At 40.1% G+C, this 14962-nt stretch overlaps 1 protein-coding gene across 2 annotated transcripts in view; it reads left to right on the top strand.

Annotated features, from left to right (window-relative positions):
- The first annotated feature begins 1173 nt into the window (after positions 1-1173).
- Positions 1174-14962, top strand: part of HSD17B4 (hydroxysteroid 17-beta dehydrogenase 4) — a 60966-nt gene continuing 47177 nt past the window's right edge. Inside the window, exons 1-10 of one of the 2 annotated variants that reach the window (XM_082782568.1) lie at positions 1174-1300; positions 3766-3819; positions 6355-6462; positions 6976-7035; positions 8067-8088; positions 8191-8237; positions 9000-9084; positions 11760-11947; positions 14138-14229; positions 14836-14860. In XM_082782568.1, the coding sequence (XP_082638694.1) occupies positions 1243-1300; positions 3766-3819; positions 6355-6462; positions 6976-7035; positions 8067-8088; positions 8191-8237; positions 9000-9084; positions 11760-11947; positions 14138-14229; positions 14836-14860 (739 nt within the window). In that variant the 5' untranslated portion in view covers positions 1174-1242. Of the gene's footprint in view, positions 1301-3479; positions 3544-3765; positions 3820-6354; positions 6463-6975; positions 7036-8066; positions 8089-8190; positions 8238-8999; positions 9085-11759; positions 11948-14137; positions 14230-14835; positions 14861-14962 lie in introns of those variants that run through there. The other variant, XM_082782569.1, reaches the window with a different exon arrangement.

Genomic DNA, 14962 nt, shown 5'->3' with positions numbered 1-14962 from the left:
TAGAGGGAATGGCCTCAAGTTGTGCAAGGATTGGTTCAGGCTGGAAAAGAGGAGACATTTCTTCTCAGAAAGAGCAGTCAGGCATTGGAATGGGTTGTCCAGGGAGGTGGTGGTGTCACTGTTGGGGTGTTTAAGGATAGGTTGGACATGGTGCTTAGGGACATGGTTTAGTGGGTGATGTTGGTAGTAAAGTGATGGTTGGACCAGCTGATCTTGGAGGTCTTTTCCAACCCTAACAATTTTATGTTGGGGGCCACCCTACTGGAAAGCAGCTTAGCAGAAAAGGCTCATGTAATTAATCATGAGCAGGCAGTGTGTGCCCTTGGCACTAAGAAAGCTAATGGTATCCTGGGCTTCATTAGGCTAAGCATTACCACCAGGTGGAAGGAGGTGATCCTTCCCCTCTACGCAGCACTGGTGTGGCCACCGTTGGAGCGATGGGTCCAGTTCTGGGCACCTTAGTGTAAGGAACATGGACATACGGGACAGAGTCCAATGAAGGGCTATAAAGATGATGGAGGGACTGGAGTGCATCACCTGTGAGGGAAGATTGGGAGAGCGAGGACTGTTCAGCTTGGAGAAGAAGAAGGCCAAGGGAGATGTCCATTGGTCTGTCCTCCCACATGCCTGGTGACAGGATGAGGGGGAATGGGCTAAAGTTGCGCCAGGAGAGTTTTAGGTTGGATCTTAGGAAGAACTTCTTTACCGAAAGGGTTGTTAGACATGCTGTCTAACAGTCTAACAGGGAAGTGTTAGACCACTTCCCTGCTGCCCAGGGAAGTGGTGGAGTCACCATCCCTGGAGGTCTTTAAAAGACGTTTAGATGTAGAGCTCAGTGACATGGTTTAGTGGAGGACTTGTTAGTGTTAGGTCAGAGGTTGGACTCGATGACCTTGAGGTCTCTTCCAACCTAGAAATTCTGTGATTCTGTGATTCTGTGAAATACCTGAATGGATAGAGCAAAGAGGACAGCGCCAGGCTCCTTCCAGTGGCGCCTAGTGCCAGGACAAAGAGGCACACACCCACACACACAGAGTAAATCTGGGAGAATAAAAAAACCGTGATCTATTCCACTTTATTTTTCGATCTGAAGCACCCCCGCCGTTGCCTACATTTCCCAGAAGGCGGCGGCGGCCCCGTTCCACCGCCCCCTCCGACACCGCCCCCTCCGGCCACATCCCCGTCCCCGAGCCCTGCCCGCAGCGGGGCCGTCCCGGCGGCGGGTGCGGGCGGCGCAGCGCCATGGCGGCGGGGCTGCGGTTTGACGGCCGGGTGGTGCTGGTCACCGGCGCCGGAGGAGGTGAGCGGCGGCCCCGGCGGCGGCGGTGCTGGTGGCAGCGGGGGGCTCCCGGGGCCCTGCCGAGGGCCCGGCCGCGGCTGTGTGCGAGCGGCTCCGGGCGTTAGCAGCGCGTTGAGCCGAGGCGGGGAGGCAGGGAGGAAGGGAGCGGGGCTGCGGCAGGTGCCGGGGCTGCCCGGGGGGCTGCGGTCCCGTCCCGTCCCGTCCCGTCCCGTCCCGATGTTGGTGGCCCGCTGGCCGCTCCCGGGCCGGGAGGGGAGCTCGGGGGCGTGCGGCTGCCCTGAGAGCCGCGCCTCGACCCGGGCAGCTCCGTGATGGCCATCTGGGAGTGCGAAGTTTGGGGTGGTTCTCAGCTGCTGGAGGAGTTTTGGTTGTTTTTCACGACCCTCCGAGGGCATGCTGTGTTTCCACAGTGAACTCCTCCCTTTTTTTTTTTTTTTATGCCTTTGTGGAGCTGCGCGCACACACCAAGAACTCGTTTCTGGGCCCCAGACTGATAGAGAACCATTAGGGTTGGGAAAGACCTCCCAAATCATCTGGTCCAGCCACCCCCTACCACCCACTAAACCACGTCCCTGTGCACCACATGTCTTGTGGATAAGGAATGAGGAATTTTGTGGAAAGCACTGAGTGGTCAGATTCACGTCACTTGGGTGTCACTTGGCCGATACTTATCGCTTTCTCCTCAAGAGACATTGAGGCCAGGTTTTTGTGTGATGCTTTTCTGCTTTTCCCGGGCCTGTACTGATGTGCTTCTTGCTAGACAGCAAATGTTACTGAAGTAGATGTTAATTTCTTAGGTAATAGCGAAACAAATAAACAAAAACCTGTGTCAATAACAAAACTTCCAGAAACCAGCACATGGGGCAAAAATCGCTTGTCATAAGCGTGGCTATGGTGACCCTTACACCCTTGTATTTCTAGTTTTAGGCTGATCGAAAATGGTTTGTTGATAGAGAAAACTGTCGTTGGATGTCTTATTTCACAGCAATTTTTTTTTTGATGAGTAGGTGATTAAATGTAAGCCAAGATAAAGGGAAGCTCTGTTAACTTCATGTTAGTTATTAGTTTGCTTCCATCTAGTTTACAACATTGTGGTTAGTATATACCACTAATAGCATTGCTTGTTGACACTTTTTTTGAATGTCAGTGAACACATGAGAGCTGGGAATTTATTTGTATTGCTGATCCCTTTGTTTCAAAGTGAGACCTGTTTTTGCATACGCAGGCATCTAAAAATACGATAGCTTTCACTTCGGGCAAATCGCCTATGAAGAATACATTGTACTTGCCTGTAATGCAGCACTGTCATGGTTTCTGCAATTCACACTACATATTTATTTATATATGTTTTATTTTGAGATGAGCTTTGCCAGTTGAGAGCACTGGCACATTACCTGGATCTGTAAACCTCAGTCATTTGGCTTTTCAAAAAAAAGTTTTTTGAGGCCATGTTTATATCAAGCAGTACACGCACCTCAAGTGTTACTATCCCTTGCAGAGGCTCACAGGAGCCTTAAGGAAAGTTCAAAATTGGTGTTGTGAGTTTAGTGTATTTCAAAACAGTCTAAACAGTTCTGATGTTCTTTTTTTTTTCCTTTGAGAAATAGCATTGAATGTGTTGGGGAGGAACAAATAGCTACTATTGAGAAATACATGAGAAACCTTTTTCTGATTTTTTTTTTTTTTTTTTTTTATCATCTTTTGATCATTCAAATCTTAGTTTGAAATCTTCATCGTGAATTTCAATAGTGATTTTTGACTGATTCAGTGAATAATATCCGTGTGAGTAAATGGTTTGTTACTGCAAGTAACTAATGTTTAACACACCTAGAATGTAAATCAGAATAAAGGTGCAAAAGTCTTGCTTGCGTATGTGAGGTAAAAATTACATTCTACTGTTACAGTAGGTAAACTATATGTGTGTTTGGGTAGCTGTGGTACTAGGTGATTCCTTTGTACCAAAATACTTGGAGGAGTTTTGTCACTACATCTTCTGTCACAGTTGTTTTTTTTTTTTTTTTTTTTTTTTGTTGGTTTGTAAGTTTCTTCTTCAAATCTTAAAGACTAACTTTAACCAGGAAAGTGTCTTATTCACTTTGAATGTAATTAATTAACTTGAAACATCCCCTCCTGCAAAGCTGTGTCAAGACATTAAATTTTCTGCTTTACCAATATATTTTTCTGTCGCAAAGACAGCAGCAGGTAGCTTTCCCTGATGGTTCTTCTGAGTGCAGTAACAAAAAGTAAGCATGGGCAATTTTTTTTTTCTCTTGACTGGAGGTTCTGTCAAGAATTTATCTGCTGATCTGCTTTTGTGCAACTTTAACTCCAGGGGGAAATGGAATTTTACTTAAAACCTGCAGGATTTTTCTGTTGATTTGGTGCATCTTTCTTCATGCATTTTATTTTGTTTCCAAAATTTAACTCTTTTTAAACTTTTTTTTTTATAATTATTTTTAAACTAGGTTTGGGCAGAGCTTATGCACTCGCTTTTGCTGAAAGAGGAGCTTCAGTGGTTGGTAAGTTTTATCTTAACTAACTTGATCGAGATACTAACCTTTACCTTTTCATAATCTGTGCCCTTTCTAACAGTAACCTTTGTTATACAATAATTTTCTGTCTTATCTGATGCAATTTAAATTTTGCTTCAATGCTTTATTATGAAATGTTACCTGAGATTGTCCAAGAGCTTACTATTGTTGAAAAAAGTTTAAGTCAGATAATCGCCCTGACTTGTATTTCATCCATATATACCAGTCTTTACTGTGAGTTGTAGACCAAGGGTATAATTTCAGGTGAGTACTGTTCATAACCTTTTAATATGACCATTCAGAAATGTGAATGTGTGTCTTCTGCTGCCTTCTCCCAGGAGAGTAAATATGTCAGAAGGTAGTGCAGTATTAGTTACCCCCCAGAAAACAAAATACCGTGAAAGTACACTGCACTGTTTCTTTTTTGCAAAGCATCGCACAAGGGCCATCAACTACAGTACTATATAGCTCTCAGTTGAGGATTTCTAATGGTTTCTTAGTTATTTGCTTCAGCTTTCTTTAGTTCTGCAAAGTGCTGTGTCACAATTCTGAAGGTTAAGCTATGTACTTGGGCACTCTCCAGAAGTGAGCCAGTGCCATCTCACTGCCTGTGAGGGGAATTTGTTCAGGTGTTGTTGCTGAGTTCAAGATTAAAAGCTTAAGCAGACTTTCTTGAGTATGGGCAAGAACTTGCTGATTTCTGCAGCTTTCAGATAAACATCCCAATCTCAATTTACAATAAATTTACAATAAATTTTCATAAAAAATATTAATTTTCCTTTCTTGATTAAAAATGAGAAGTCTTTCTGTAGACAACTTAAATTTTTTTTTTTTTGGTAATTTCTACTTTTGATATGTACCTTATTTACTGGGAATATGAGCACTTCATCTCTAGTTCTTATCTGACAAGCATTAGGTCACTAAAGTAGCCAAAATGTTTAATTGTATTGTTTCTGTGCAGTTAATACTGTTCTGACTTTCCAGAATGATCTGAGAGATCATTCTTATTACATTGCCTGGCTATACTCATATGGCCCTTTCCCTCATGGCCCTATTGCATAATACTTAAATCAGTAAGATAAGAATTGACTGTCTGTAAGGGAAACTTCTTGTCTCCCTCGGGAAATTGCACCTCTTCAGCTCATAGAGGAGTGCCTTGCTATTCCTCTATTTCCTTTATGTGCTTGTATTTATTTCTTTTTATTCTGTTCTCATGATTCAGACTGCATGCATTTGAGATGATCTATTTAGCTTGGAGGTTTTATTTCCTTTCTCTTTTGCATCGGTTCTGTAATGTACATGACAATGTTAGCTGTTAGCATGTTCTGTATTCTTTCTTTTGGCTTCAAGTATTGCACTTTTTTTTTTTCTTTTTTTTTTAAAATTCTTTCCATAGCTGACTTCTCCTGGGCTTTGGAAGACTCTTTCACTCACTTGGATTTTCTCCAGTGTTTCCACATCTTGCCTGAAGTACTGTACACAAAACTTAATACAGGATTCTAGATAAGACCTTTTTGGTTTGAGTAATAGGGAAAGATTTTGTCACGTGTTCTGCAAGCCATGTTCCTCTTTATATGCAGAATTAAGGAGAAAAAACAAAGCACAACATGTATTTTGTGATGATACAGCAGACTCACAAGAATTGAATTTCACTATAGCCTGGTGCTTCAGGACTTGGAAGGTATGAAGCTGGAGTTCACCGTAGCAAAAGACAGTCATGTCAATCCATATTAATTTCAGGTTTTCTTAAAAATTCTTATTAAACCTGTTGAAATAATCTGTTTTTTTTTTTTTGAAGTTCTTTGACCAAATGTAATGTGCATGTTTTTTTTTTTTTCTTTCCCTAATTAATTCTGTGAACTTTTGTGACATGTAAATGCAGCTATCTATGGTGTTGGTACAGTGCAGCTGCTGTTAATGACGTCTGTGCCCCATTATGTAGAGCAGTCTGCAAACAAAGCAGCTCTCTGTGTCAGGTGGCCCTCTTTTCCCTAAAAGATCAGGATCTGAAGTTCCAGGGGAGCTCTTCTCCCTTTGTTCAGATCTCTTGATCTGTTCTATAGTGAAGTTTACCTGTAACACTGGCTACTCTATTAAGCAGGCAGAAAGTCTTCCCAGTCCTGTTTACAGTTCATGCAGTAGCTTTGGCAGTTTGACGAGAGACTGGAATTAATCACCTATAATTAGTACGATATCTCAATCTCTAAAATACAGTGACACAGTTAGAGGGGTAGCTTGGGCAAGGAAAATAAACTATGTGCATGGTGGGGAGAAAAATCAAAAGTTGTTTCACGTTATTTTTTTTAAATAATAGTGTATATCATGCTACTTTAAAAAAACAAAAAACAAACAAAAAACAAACAATAACATGACCTACTGTTCTTCTCTAATTGTCTGAATTTTTCAGCAGGATCCAGATGCTCCAGATTTTATGCATACTTCTTAAAACTTCTAGTGTGATAATGAGATAATCAGAGACAAGAAAGATTAACGATTAAAAAAATATTTCTTTGTGATGCACAGTGAATGATCTTGGAGGTGACTTCAAGGGATATGGCAAGAGCTCCTCAGCTGCCGACAAAGTTGTCAATGAAATCAGAGCAAAAGGAGGGAAAGCAGTACCCAATTATGGTATGTTATTCTTCCAGACTACTTTAATGCTTTATCTTTAGCTATAGTGGGCATCTTAAACGAAAAGCTAACACTGCTTAATAAAGGACTACTGCTAGCTTGCCAATATCATGTAGACTAAATAGGTGAATGGTAAGTTGGAGCAAGGAGGCAGAGATGCTAAAAGCAAGTTCATAAAGGGTTTCCTAATTCATAATCTTCTATTAATAACCTTTTCTTTCATACACTTTCTCGGTATTGGATTACTGAAGAAGTGTCCAGCTGCAGTTACCAGAGGCAAAATGCAAATGGACTGTTCTTACTTGTTTGGCTTCTTGTTTTTCTTGCAGTGCCAAACATTGCAGCATTTAGACTTACTGAATGGAGTTTGCTTTAGGCCATATGCATTTGGTGACTAAATTTATTTTATGTTGGGGTTGTACACGATATGTTTTCTTAGCTGTGTGGAATTACCTATTAATGTCCTTGACGTTTAATGTTGGATTTACTTAAATTTATGCTTTTTTCTTATAGATTCAGTGGAAGATGGTGAAAAGCTTGTGAAGTCAGCACTTGAGGCTTTTGGGAGGATAGGTACAGTTGCTTAATTCTTACAACTTGTTTGCAAGTGCAGCAGCATTATAAACAGTGTAGTTAACAAGTGTATGAAGTATAGCATCATAGCAGTTGGTCTGCACTTACAAGCCCTTGATTTCATTAGATTGCAGGGACTTGCTGCTTTAAATCTGAGTAGGCAACTTTTCTCTCCTGTTACTTTTTAGCAAATTTTAAAGCTTAATATAAAATTCTGCCCTGCAGAATTTTGATACTGAAGTAATGTTTAACAATTTCTGTATCAAAGCACAGAGCTCATCAATTATTATTAATTACATAAAATTAAGATAAATAATTGAGCAGGAGAATCAGATAGGCTCTGACATGTTTGGGAAGCTCTTTGCGTATGTGAAAATCAAAATGCTCTAACACAAAAAAGGAAAAAAACACCACCAACAAACAGCCATGCCTGAGCTATTTCATCCACCAAGTGAAGTTTCTCTTTTGCATATGATTACCACTACTTAACTGTGAAATTTATGTAGTTTTTTATGCTTAAATGGCTAATATTATATGTGATAAAAGCCAAGAAGATTCAAATTAAAAATGCGATAAAAGGTTATGGTTCAGATTTTTTTAGTGTCTGTACAACTCTAATGCTTCCAACTTTTGAGATTCACTTCAACAAAGATGGTGGCACAAACTGCGTAATTTGGAGTGCAGTGAAATACAAAGCAACGTGCAAAACAGAGCAGGATGGCTGCATCCTGCAAGTATTGTGTTCCTAGGTAGCTATCACTTCTCGACTTCTTTATCTGGCTTTTTTCTGTCAGTAAGCTGAGACTTGCCTGTACCTAGGCATTTAGTCTTAATTGTTGTGCAGTGGTAAAGTTTGCCTAAACAGAACAAGGAGAACAAGGAGCTATAGTATAGAATAGTAAAATAATGCATGAGTGCAGTGTTATGCTTGTCTATATGTATTTTATAGAGCTGCGAGAAAAATGGAAGTAACCTTGTATTTTGTCAGCATATTCACTAAGTTTTCTTTTTCTTTTTTTCCCTCTTTTCAGATATTGTTATAAACAATGCTGGGTAAGTAAACATGAAAATATCTTCCTGTATGATTGTGGGATGTTACTTTTGTGTAAACACTATTTCGTCTTCCATTTTGGTTCTCCTGATTATGTTTTTTAGGATTCTAAGAGACCGGTCTTTTGTTCGGATAAGTGATGAAGATTGGGGTGAGTTGATAAACTGTGAAATTAACTTAATGTGTGAAACATGGAAGGTACATGTTTGTTCAGGCAAGAAAAGAGTGGGAAGGCTGTCTCTGCCAGATCAGAGAATTATTTTTGCCTTGAGAGATTAGTTATAACATGCTTGTGTTCACTTGTCTTGTGTTCAGCTTGCAAACCAGATCTGTGCTGCAATGCATGGTAGGTGGGTGAGTTTCTCAAGGGAAAGAAAGGCCCTAGTTGCCCTTCTAGTTGCTGAGTGAAATAGAAAAAAGAGCCATGTGAGAAACACAGTACAGTTTTTGTGAACAGAATGCATTCCTAGCACCAGCACTGACTGAATGCTAAACAGGGTTGAAAGACCCAGAACTAAAAACAGAGGAAAGAAAACTCACGTGCCAAGAGACAGAAGAGAGCACGGGCAACCTCCAGTGAGTTGGTAGGTCCGCACTACTAAACTAGTAGAGTAGTCTTCTTTAAAAATGGCGTAGCTTTTGTAGGCCTTTCGTGACTCTGTTCAAGGGCAGGAATTTTGGATGCTTGTAAATTCTATACAGATCTCCATCCCAAGAGGAGGAAGGGGTGGTCAGTGTGTGTTCAGACAAACACTTCAAAATGGTCTTTAAAAAAGAAAACAAAACTAGCCTTTCTAGTCACAGTTTCAGAATGTGAAGAGAGTGTGTTTTTTGTCAAGAAGAAACAAATGTTGTATTTCAAATGTGCAGACAAAATCCTGGGTATATTAAATTACAATTAACTTGTTCCTAGATATAATTCATAGAATTCATTTGAGGGGATCCTTCCTTGTCACCCGAGCTGCATGGAATCATATGAAAAATCAGAAGTTTGGCAGGTAAAAATTTAAGTGTCTTTTTTTTTTTTTTTTTTTTTTTTTTTTCAGTAAGACGTAGCAGTCTGATGCATGTCTTTATGTTAAAAAAGGAGTTTTGCATCCTTTTCTTTCAGGGTCACTGGGGTTGAACAAAAATCAGTCACATGTGTAAGCACTTTCAGTTCTGTCCTCCTGCCCCATCCACTTTTGCAGGTTATGTCCACGTAGATGGTGATATCCCAGTCAGGAGCTGTAGGGTTATAAAAATAACACTTCATTTCATTATTACTCACTAGAAATGTGTCTTAAATGCCTGTTACTGCAAGTCTGAGAGGTTCTTCTCCTGCTCTTTATACAGATGACAGGTGCATACACTTCTGCTTGTGGGTCTTAAGGGCTTGTTTTTTTTTTATTTCCTTTTGGGCAAAGGTATTTGACGTAGAAGTCGTGGCATGTTGCCAGGCCCAGAGAGTGGTGGTGAACAGAATGGAATCCAGCTGGTGACCAGTCACCAGTGGTGTTCCCCAGGGGTCAGTGTTGGGGCCCATCCTTGTTAACGTCTTTGTTGATGACTTGGATGGGGGAATTGAGTGTACCCTTAGTAAGTTTGCAGACAACACCAAGGTGGGGGGACGTGTTGATCTGCCGCAGGGTAGTAAGGCCTTGCAGAGGGACCTGGACAGGTTGGGTCAGTTGGCAGAGGCCAGTGGGATGAGGTTCAACACTGCTAAGTGCCGGGTCCTGCACTTGGGGCACAAAAACCCCAACCAGCGGTACAGGCTTGGGGCAGAGTGGCTCAAAAGCTGTGAAGAGAAAAGGGACCTGGGAGTGTTGGTCGATGCTTGCCCAAGTGGCCAAAAAGGCCGATGGCATCCTGGCTTGTATCAGGAACAGTGCAGCCAGCAGCACCAGGGAGGTGATTGTCCCTCTGTACTCTGCTCTGCTCTGGTGAGGCTGCACCTCGAGTCCTGTGTTCAGTTTTGGGCCCTTCACATGGCCCAAAAGGACATGAAGGCCCTGGAACGTGTCCAGAGAAGGGCTACAAAGATGGTGAAGGACCTGGAGCACAAGTCCTATGGGGAGTGGCTGAGGGAACTGGGGTTGTTTAGTCTGGAGAAGAGGAGGCTCAGGGGAGACCTCATTGCTCTCTGCAACTGCCTGAAAGGAAGGTGTGGGGAGCTGGGGGTCGGCCTCTTCTCATGGGTAACTAATGATAGGACTAGAGGGAATGGCCTCAAGTTGTTCTGGGGAGGTTTAGGTTGGAAATGAGACATTTCTTCTTAGAAAGAGCAGTCAGGCACTGGGACGGGCTGCTCAGGGAGGCAGTGGAGTCACTGTCCCTGGGGGTGTTCAAGGAAAAGTTGCATGTGGTGCCTAGGGACATGGTTTAGTGGGTGATATTGGTGGTAGGGGGATGGTTGGACCAGCTGATCTTTGAGGTCTGTTCCAACCTTTATGATTCTTTGACTGTACGTGCTAAGTTTGTTTCTGTATATTAGTTGAAAGGGTGCAGTGACTTCAGATCTTTATTTTTTCTGTTTTTGTTGCATTTATCAAAACAGTGATGGGATTATGTTAATCTTAACGGCAGTGCCCACATGCCGAAAGCTATATTAATTTCTTTATCATTCTGTGACCAAACTAGCGTTCGTTCTCATTCCAGGGAACTAAAGTAGAATGGTGAGGGAAGAGATCAGCATGCAGAATACATGGGGAAAGTCTAGGAGTTGCAACCATTTAGGATATGCTTCTCTGGCCTCCTTTTAGGTATTTGCTCAGGTAACAGTGGTACTTTGTACTTCTGCGGTTTATGTATAGATGTGTGCCATCTGCAAAATGCCTGTTTGGTATAGATTTTGTAACTTTTTTTGTCTTCATGATAATGAGCCAGCACTTGAGACATATCTCTTTATTAGATTAAGAACAGTGGGTTGTTGCCAGTGAGGCAAGTGAAAATAAAAGATGAAATAGATTTTGGTCCTAGATATACAATGGGCTTGTAGTAGACTCGAAGTGATTCTGATAAGGTTTCTTTTAAATGTGAAGGTGTAGACACTCTTTTTTCTTTTGGGTTCTGTTTTATGAGAAGACATGCAGCACAGTGTTATCTTGCCTCAGAACAGCTATAAATGTCAGTGACTTTAGATCTGTCTTGTGAACAGTTCAGTCATCTCCACAACCATAATGTTAGCGAACAGCAAAGGGCAAGACTTGGTGAACTTCTTTTGCTTATTTAATGCACATTAGGATTCTTTGAAGTTTTCTGTGAATTCAGTAAGAATGCTTTTTCGTATGTTACAAGGTAGATAAAAAGGTGAAGTCATTTTCAGTAAAGTTAGTTTTTCTGACTGCTGAAGTCATTTGTTATTAATATCGCCATTTGAAGTGCAGTTAGAGCAGGAAAAGAAAATACGTTCTTCTATGCCATAATTTTGTCACAAGTGTATATTCTTGTTTCACGGTATAACTCAGAAAGGCACATGCTTTTTTCTGCTATGACAACTCCTAAGGGTTTGTCCAGTGTTTTGTATCAGTCAGACACTGAAAGGACATCTGATTGTTACCAAAAAAAGTGCTTTGATTCCTACTTCCACACTTTGGTAGAATACAGAAAATATAATGCCAAAGCTGGAAAGTACTGTTGTGAAGAATTAAACAACTTGAAGTCATGTAACTTCTCTTTCTTTTCCCTTAAGGATAATTATGACTTCCTCAGCTGCTGGAATTTATGGAAACTTTGGTCAGGCCAACTACAGTGCTGCAAAACTTGGCCTTTTGGGTCTTTCGAACACAATTGCAATTGAAGGCCGGAAGTACAACATCCACTGCAACACCATTGCTCCTACTGCTGGATCCAGACTGACCCAGACTGTCATGCCACAAGGTGAATTATTTAAGGTGTATGTGTGCAGACATTTTTTCAGTGGATTGAAGAACAGCTAAGTTTCTTATTAGAAAATGCAAATCTTTTGCACTTGAGAAACTGCTAATTCATTATTCTACTGTCTTTTGGTCTTTGGACTGTCAACTGACCGGTTGTTGTAAGGAATCCTTATTTTCTGCTATAGGATATGAAGCAATTTTTGTAATTTGCAAACGCAATTTCATGTAGCAAGGCTTTTTAATTACAGTCTCTTCCAAGATCCTCCCTGATGTAGTGAAAAGGCTTGTTTGTTTTGTTAGATGTAGAATGACGTATGTGCATAGGGGGTCTGAACTTCCAGTATTGTCTGATTTACAAATACCATTTTTACACAACATGTTGTGTGTGTGCTCCTTTGTTTCGTGATCAGCAGCATGCAATAATGAGCAGAGTTACCTAGTATGTTTTTCTGTATTGCACAGCTAATAATCTTTGAGTACTTGAACAAGTTTTAATAGAGCGTTGCACTAAGAAGTCACTATATGTGTATACTGACTAGTGTGTTACAAGATTCAGCTGTGTGTAAAGTATAAATTTAGGATAGAGTGACTAATTTTTTTGGGAAATGACCAGAGAAACAAAAAGCAGTCAAAGCAAGAAAACTCTGTAAAAAGAAATTGCTTTCAGAAAGTCTTCTAGTCAGCTTATTTCATCCCCCAGCCCTACTTCTTTTGCCTAGTGACAGGGAAAGTTCAAAGCTAGCAGAATCATTACATTTTTCAGACTGACATAGAGTATAGCAAAGAGTAATATATTTTGTATAGTTATACTTAGGTTGAATACATGGTTTTGTTTAACTAGTTAAGTCCTATGTAAAGCATCCTGCTTTAGGTCTAAATAGTCCAAGTGATCAGAAAATCTGGTGTCTCTATAGGTTGTCAGTGCCATGGATTTATTGCACTTACCTAAGCGTCACATATGTGAGCTTACAGCCCAGAGCTCTTGAAGTTTAAAGAGGTGTTCGCTAGCCGGAATTCCCCAAAGACTTTTTACGTAAAGTGATAAAACTGTCTCCTAATTTTCTTTCTCAGTCATTTTAAGATGAATGAGATTAGGTCCCATAAGATGACTGCAGCTCTGATTGCTTAATCCATACCTGGTTCCCTCTCTCCCTATCCTGTTTTTCGAATGCTCTTGAGAGGTTTAGACTCCAGTGCTTCAAAAATATTTTCATATGTCTTGTAAAATTATCCTTGGAAGCTTAGTTAGTACTTCCCTGTCATCCATTCTTAAATGTCTGCAAGCAGCTATGCTGTAGTATTACAACAGTTGTGTATGTTCAACTTAGTCTATTTAGTTTTGTTCTTGCTAGAGTTGTACAAAAGTTTGCATCTTTTTCCTTTTTAAAAAAAAAAATTACCACCTAATTCTGTATTTAATAATGGATTAATAGCATTAGTGATGGCACTTAGTGTTAACTTCTGACACTAAATGGTGTGTGGCATGAAATGCGGTACTTTAGAAAACCTTACAGCTTTTGTTATGTACTTAAAAATAATCATATTAAATGGAGTTCTGTCTCCTGTTACCTTTGTAGAACTTTGAAAAATAAACTTCTTTTACTTCACCTTTGCTGTTAAGGAAGTGTGGGTAATGCCAAACTTTTCCAGCTCTTATCTCTGAGAGTGTATTTGAAAACGCTAGCTGACCTTTAGCTCAGCTACAGTTACATATCTATTACTTTTGAAAGAAAAGTATTCTGTAAGCTGAAAAAGGAAGCTAAACAAATTCGATTATGCTTTTCAGAAAGTGGGTAGAATGCATGCTAAGAGCTGCCTAGACAACAAATTTTGGTCCATGACAATTTCTCCATTTTAAGATTTTCTTCCATGCCACATAACCATGTAAATCCAAAGAAATCGATTGATACATAAATTTAGCGGGGCTTATAATTCCCAATATATCCCTTAGAAACCTTGACATTTACAAACGTGATGTTTCTCAGATCAGCAGCTGCAATTCTTTTCACATTCTTTTATTTATAACTCCATAACAAATAGAAAGGGAAATTGCTCAGATAAGTCTCCGTGAGGCTTTTGTCTGTCTGGCTTGCCCTTGTTTGAGGTTGCCAGCAAGATGGAAATATAGCAAGGTTTGATGAAAACATATTGTATTTCTAATTTATGATTTTCCCCCTCAAATTTATTCCAGATCTGATCGATGCTTTCAAACCAGAGTATGTTGCTCCATTAGTTCTTTGGCTTTGTCACGAGAGCTGTATGGAGAATGGCAGTCTGTTTGAGGTAATTTTTCATTCTTTCTTTTTTCTGCTCCTTCCTGCCACCCATCTCTTTCTCTGTCCCAGCTGCAAACTGATATTTGCTTTAGCCTCTGCAGTCTTAACCTTTTTTTGCTGAAACTGAATTAACATGGGAAAAAACACATACTCAAAGCACAGATAGAAACATTCACCTTGTGGTGCTGTTTATGACAGGTAAGTCAGATAACAGCAAAGTTATCAAATTCTGGTGTGAGCTCAGATATACTGATTGATCGCTACAATTCTTATTGTAACCTTCTATGTTTGAAAACATACCAAAGCAACAACTTCAAAAGGAAATTTGTGTTTTTATAAATCATTCAAACACAGAAGTCAACTTGCAGGAAGGGTGAATTATTTATGAAACACACAGGTACTTTTGTCATATTGCTAGCTCATAAATTGGGTGGAAGATGTTGTCATGTTCTTAAAATTTTGTTGCTTATATTCCATTATTAACATTCAGTTAGTGGCAGTTCAGAAATTTTTATTATGTTGATTTTGTTCTGAAGTATACTTTTGTTTTCTTGCCTCATGAAAAGTTTGCGTAGTTATATGGTAAGTGGATGATTTTTCTTCTTCTTAACAGGTGGGAGCTGGATGGATTGGAAAATGTAAGTACATTTTATTGCAAGATGAATTTTGGTTTCTGAATTGACAGCAAGCAAAAGTATGCAGACTTTGCTGTTAACCTCTGCTTAAGACATTTTAATTTA

The sequence above is a fragment of the Aythya marila genome (genome assembly GCF_965140915.1).
Source record: "Aythya marila genome assembly, chromosome: Z".
NCBI classification, from domain to species: Eukaryota; Metazoa; Chordata; class Aves; order Anseriformes; family Anatidae; genus Aythya; species Aythya marila.
This window is presented reverse-complemented; position numbering and strand designations above follow the sequence as displayed.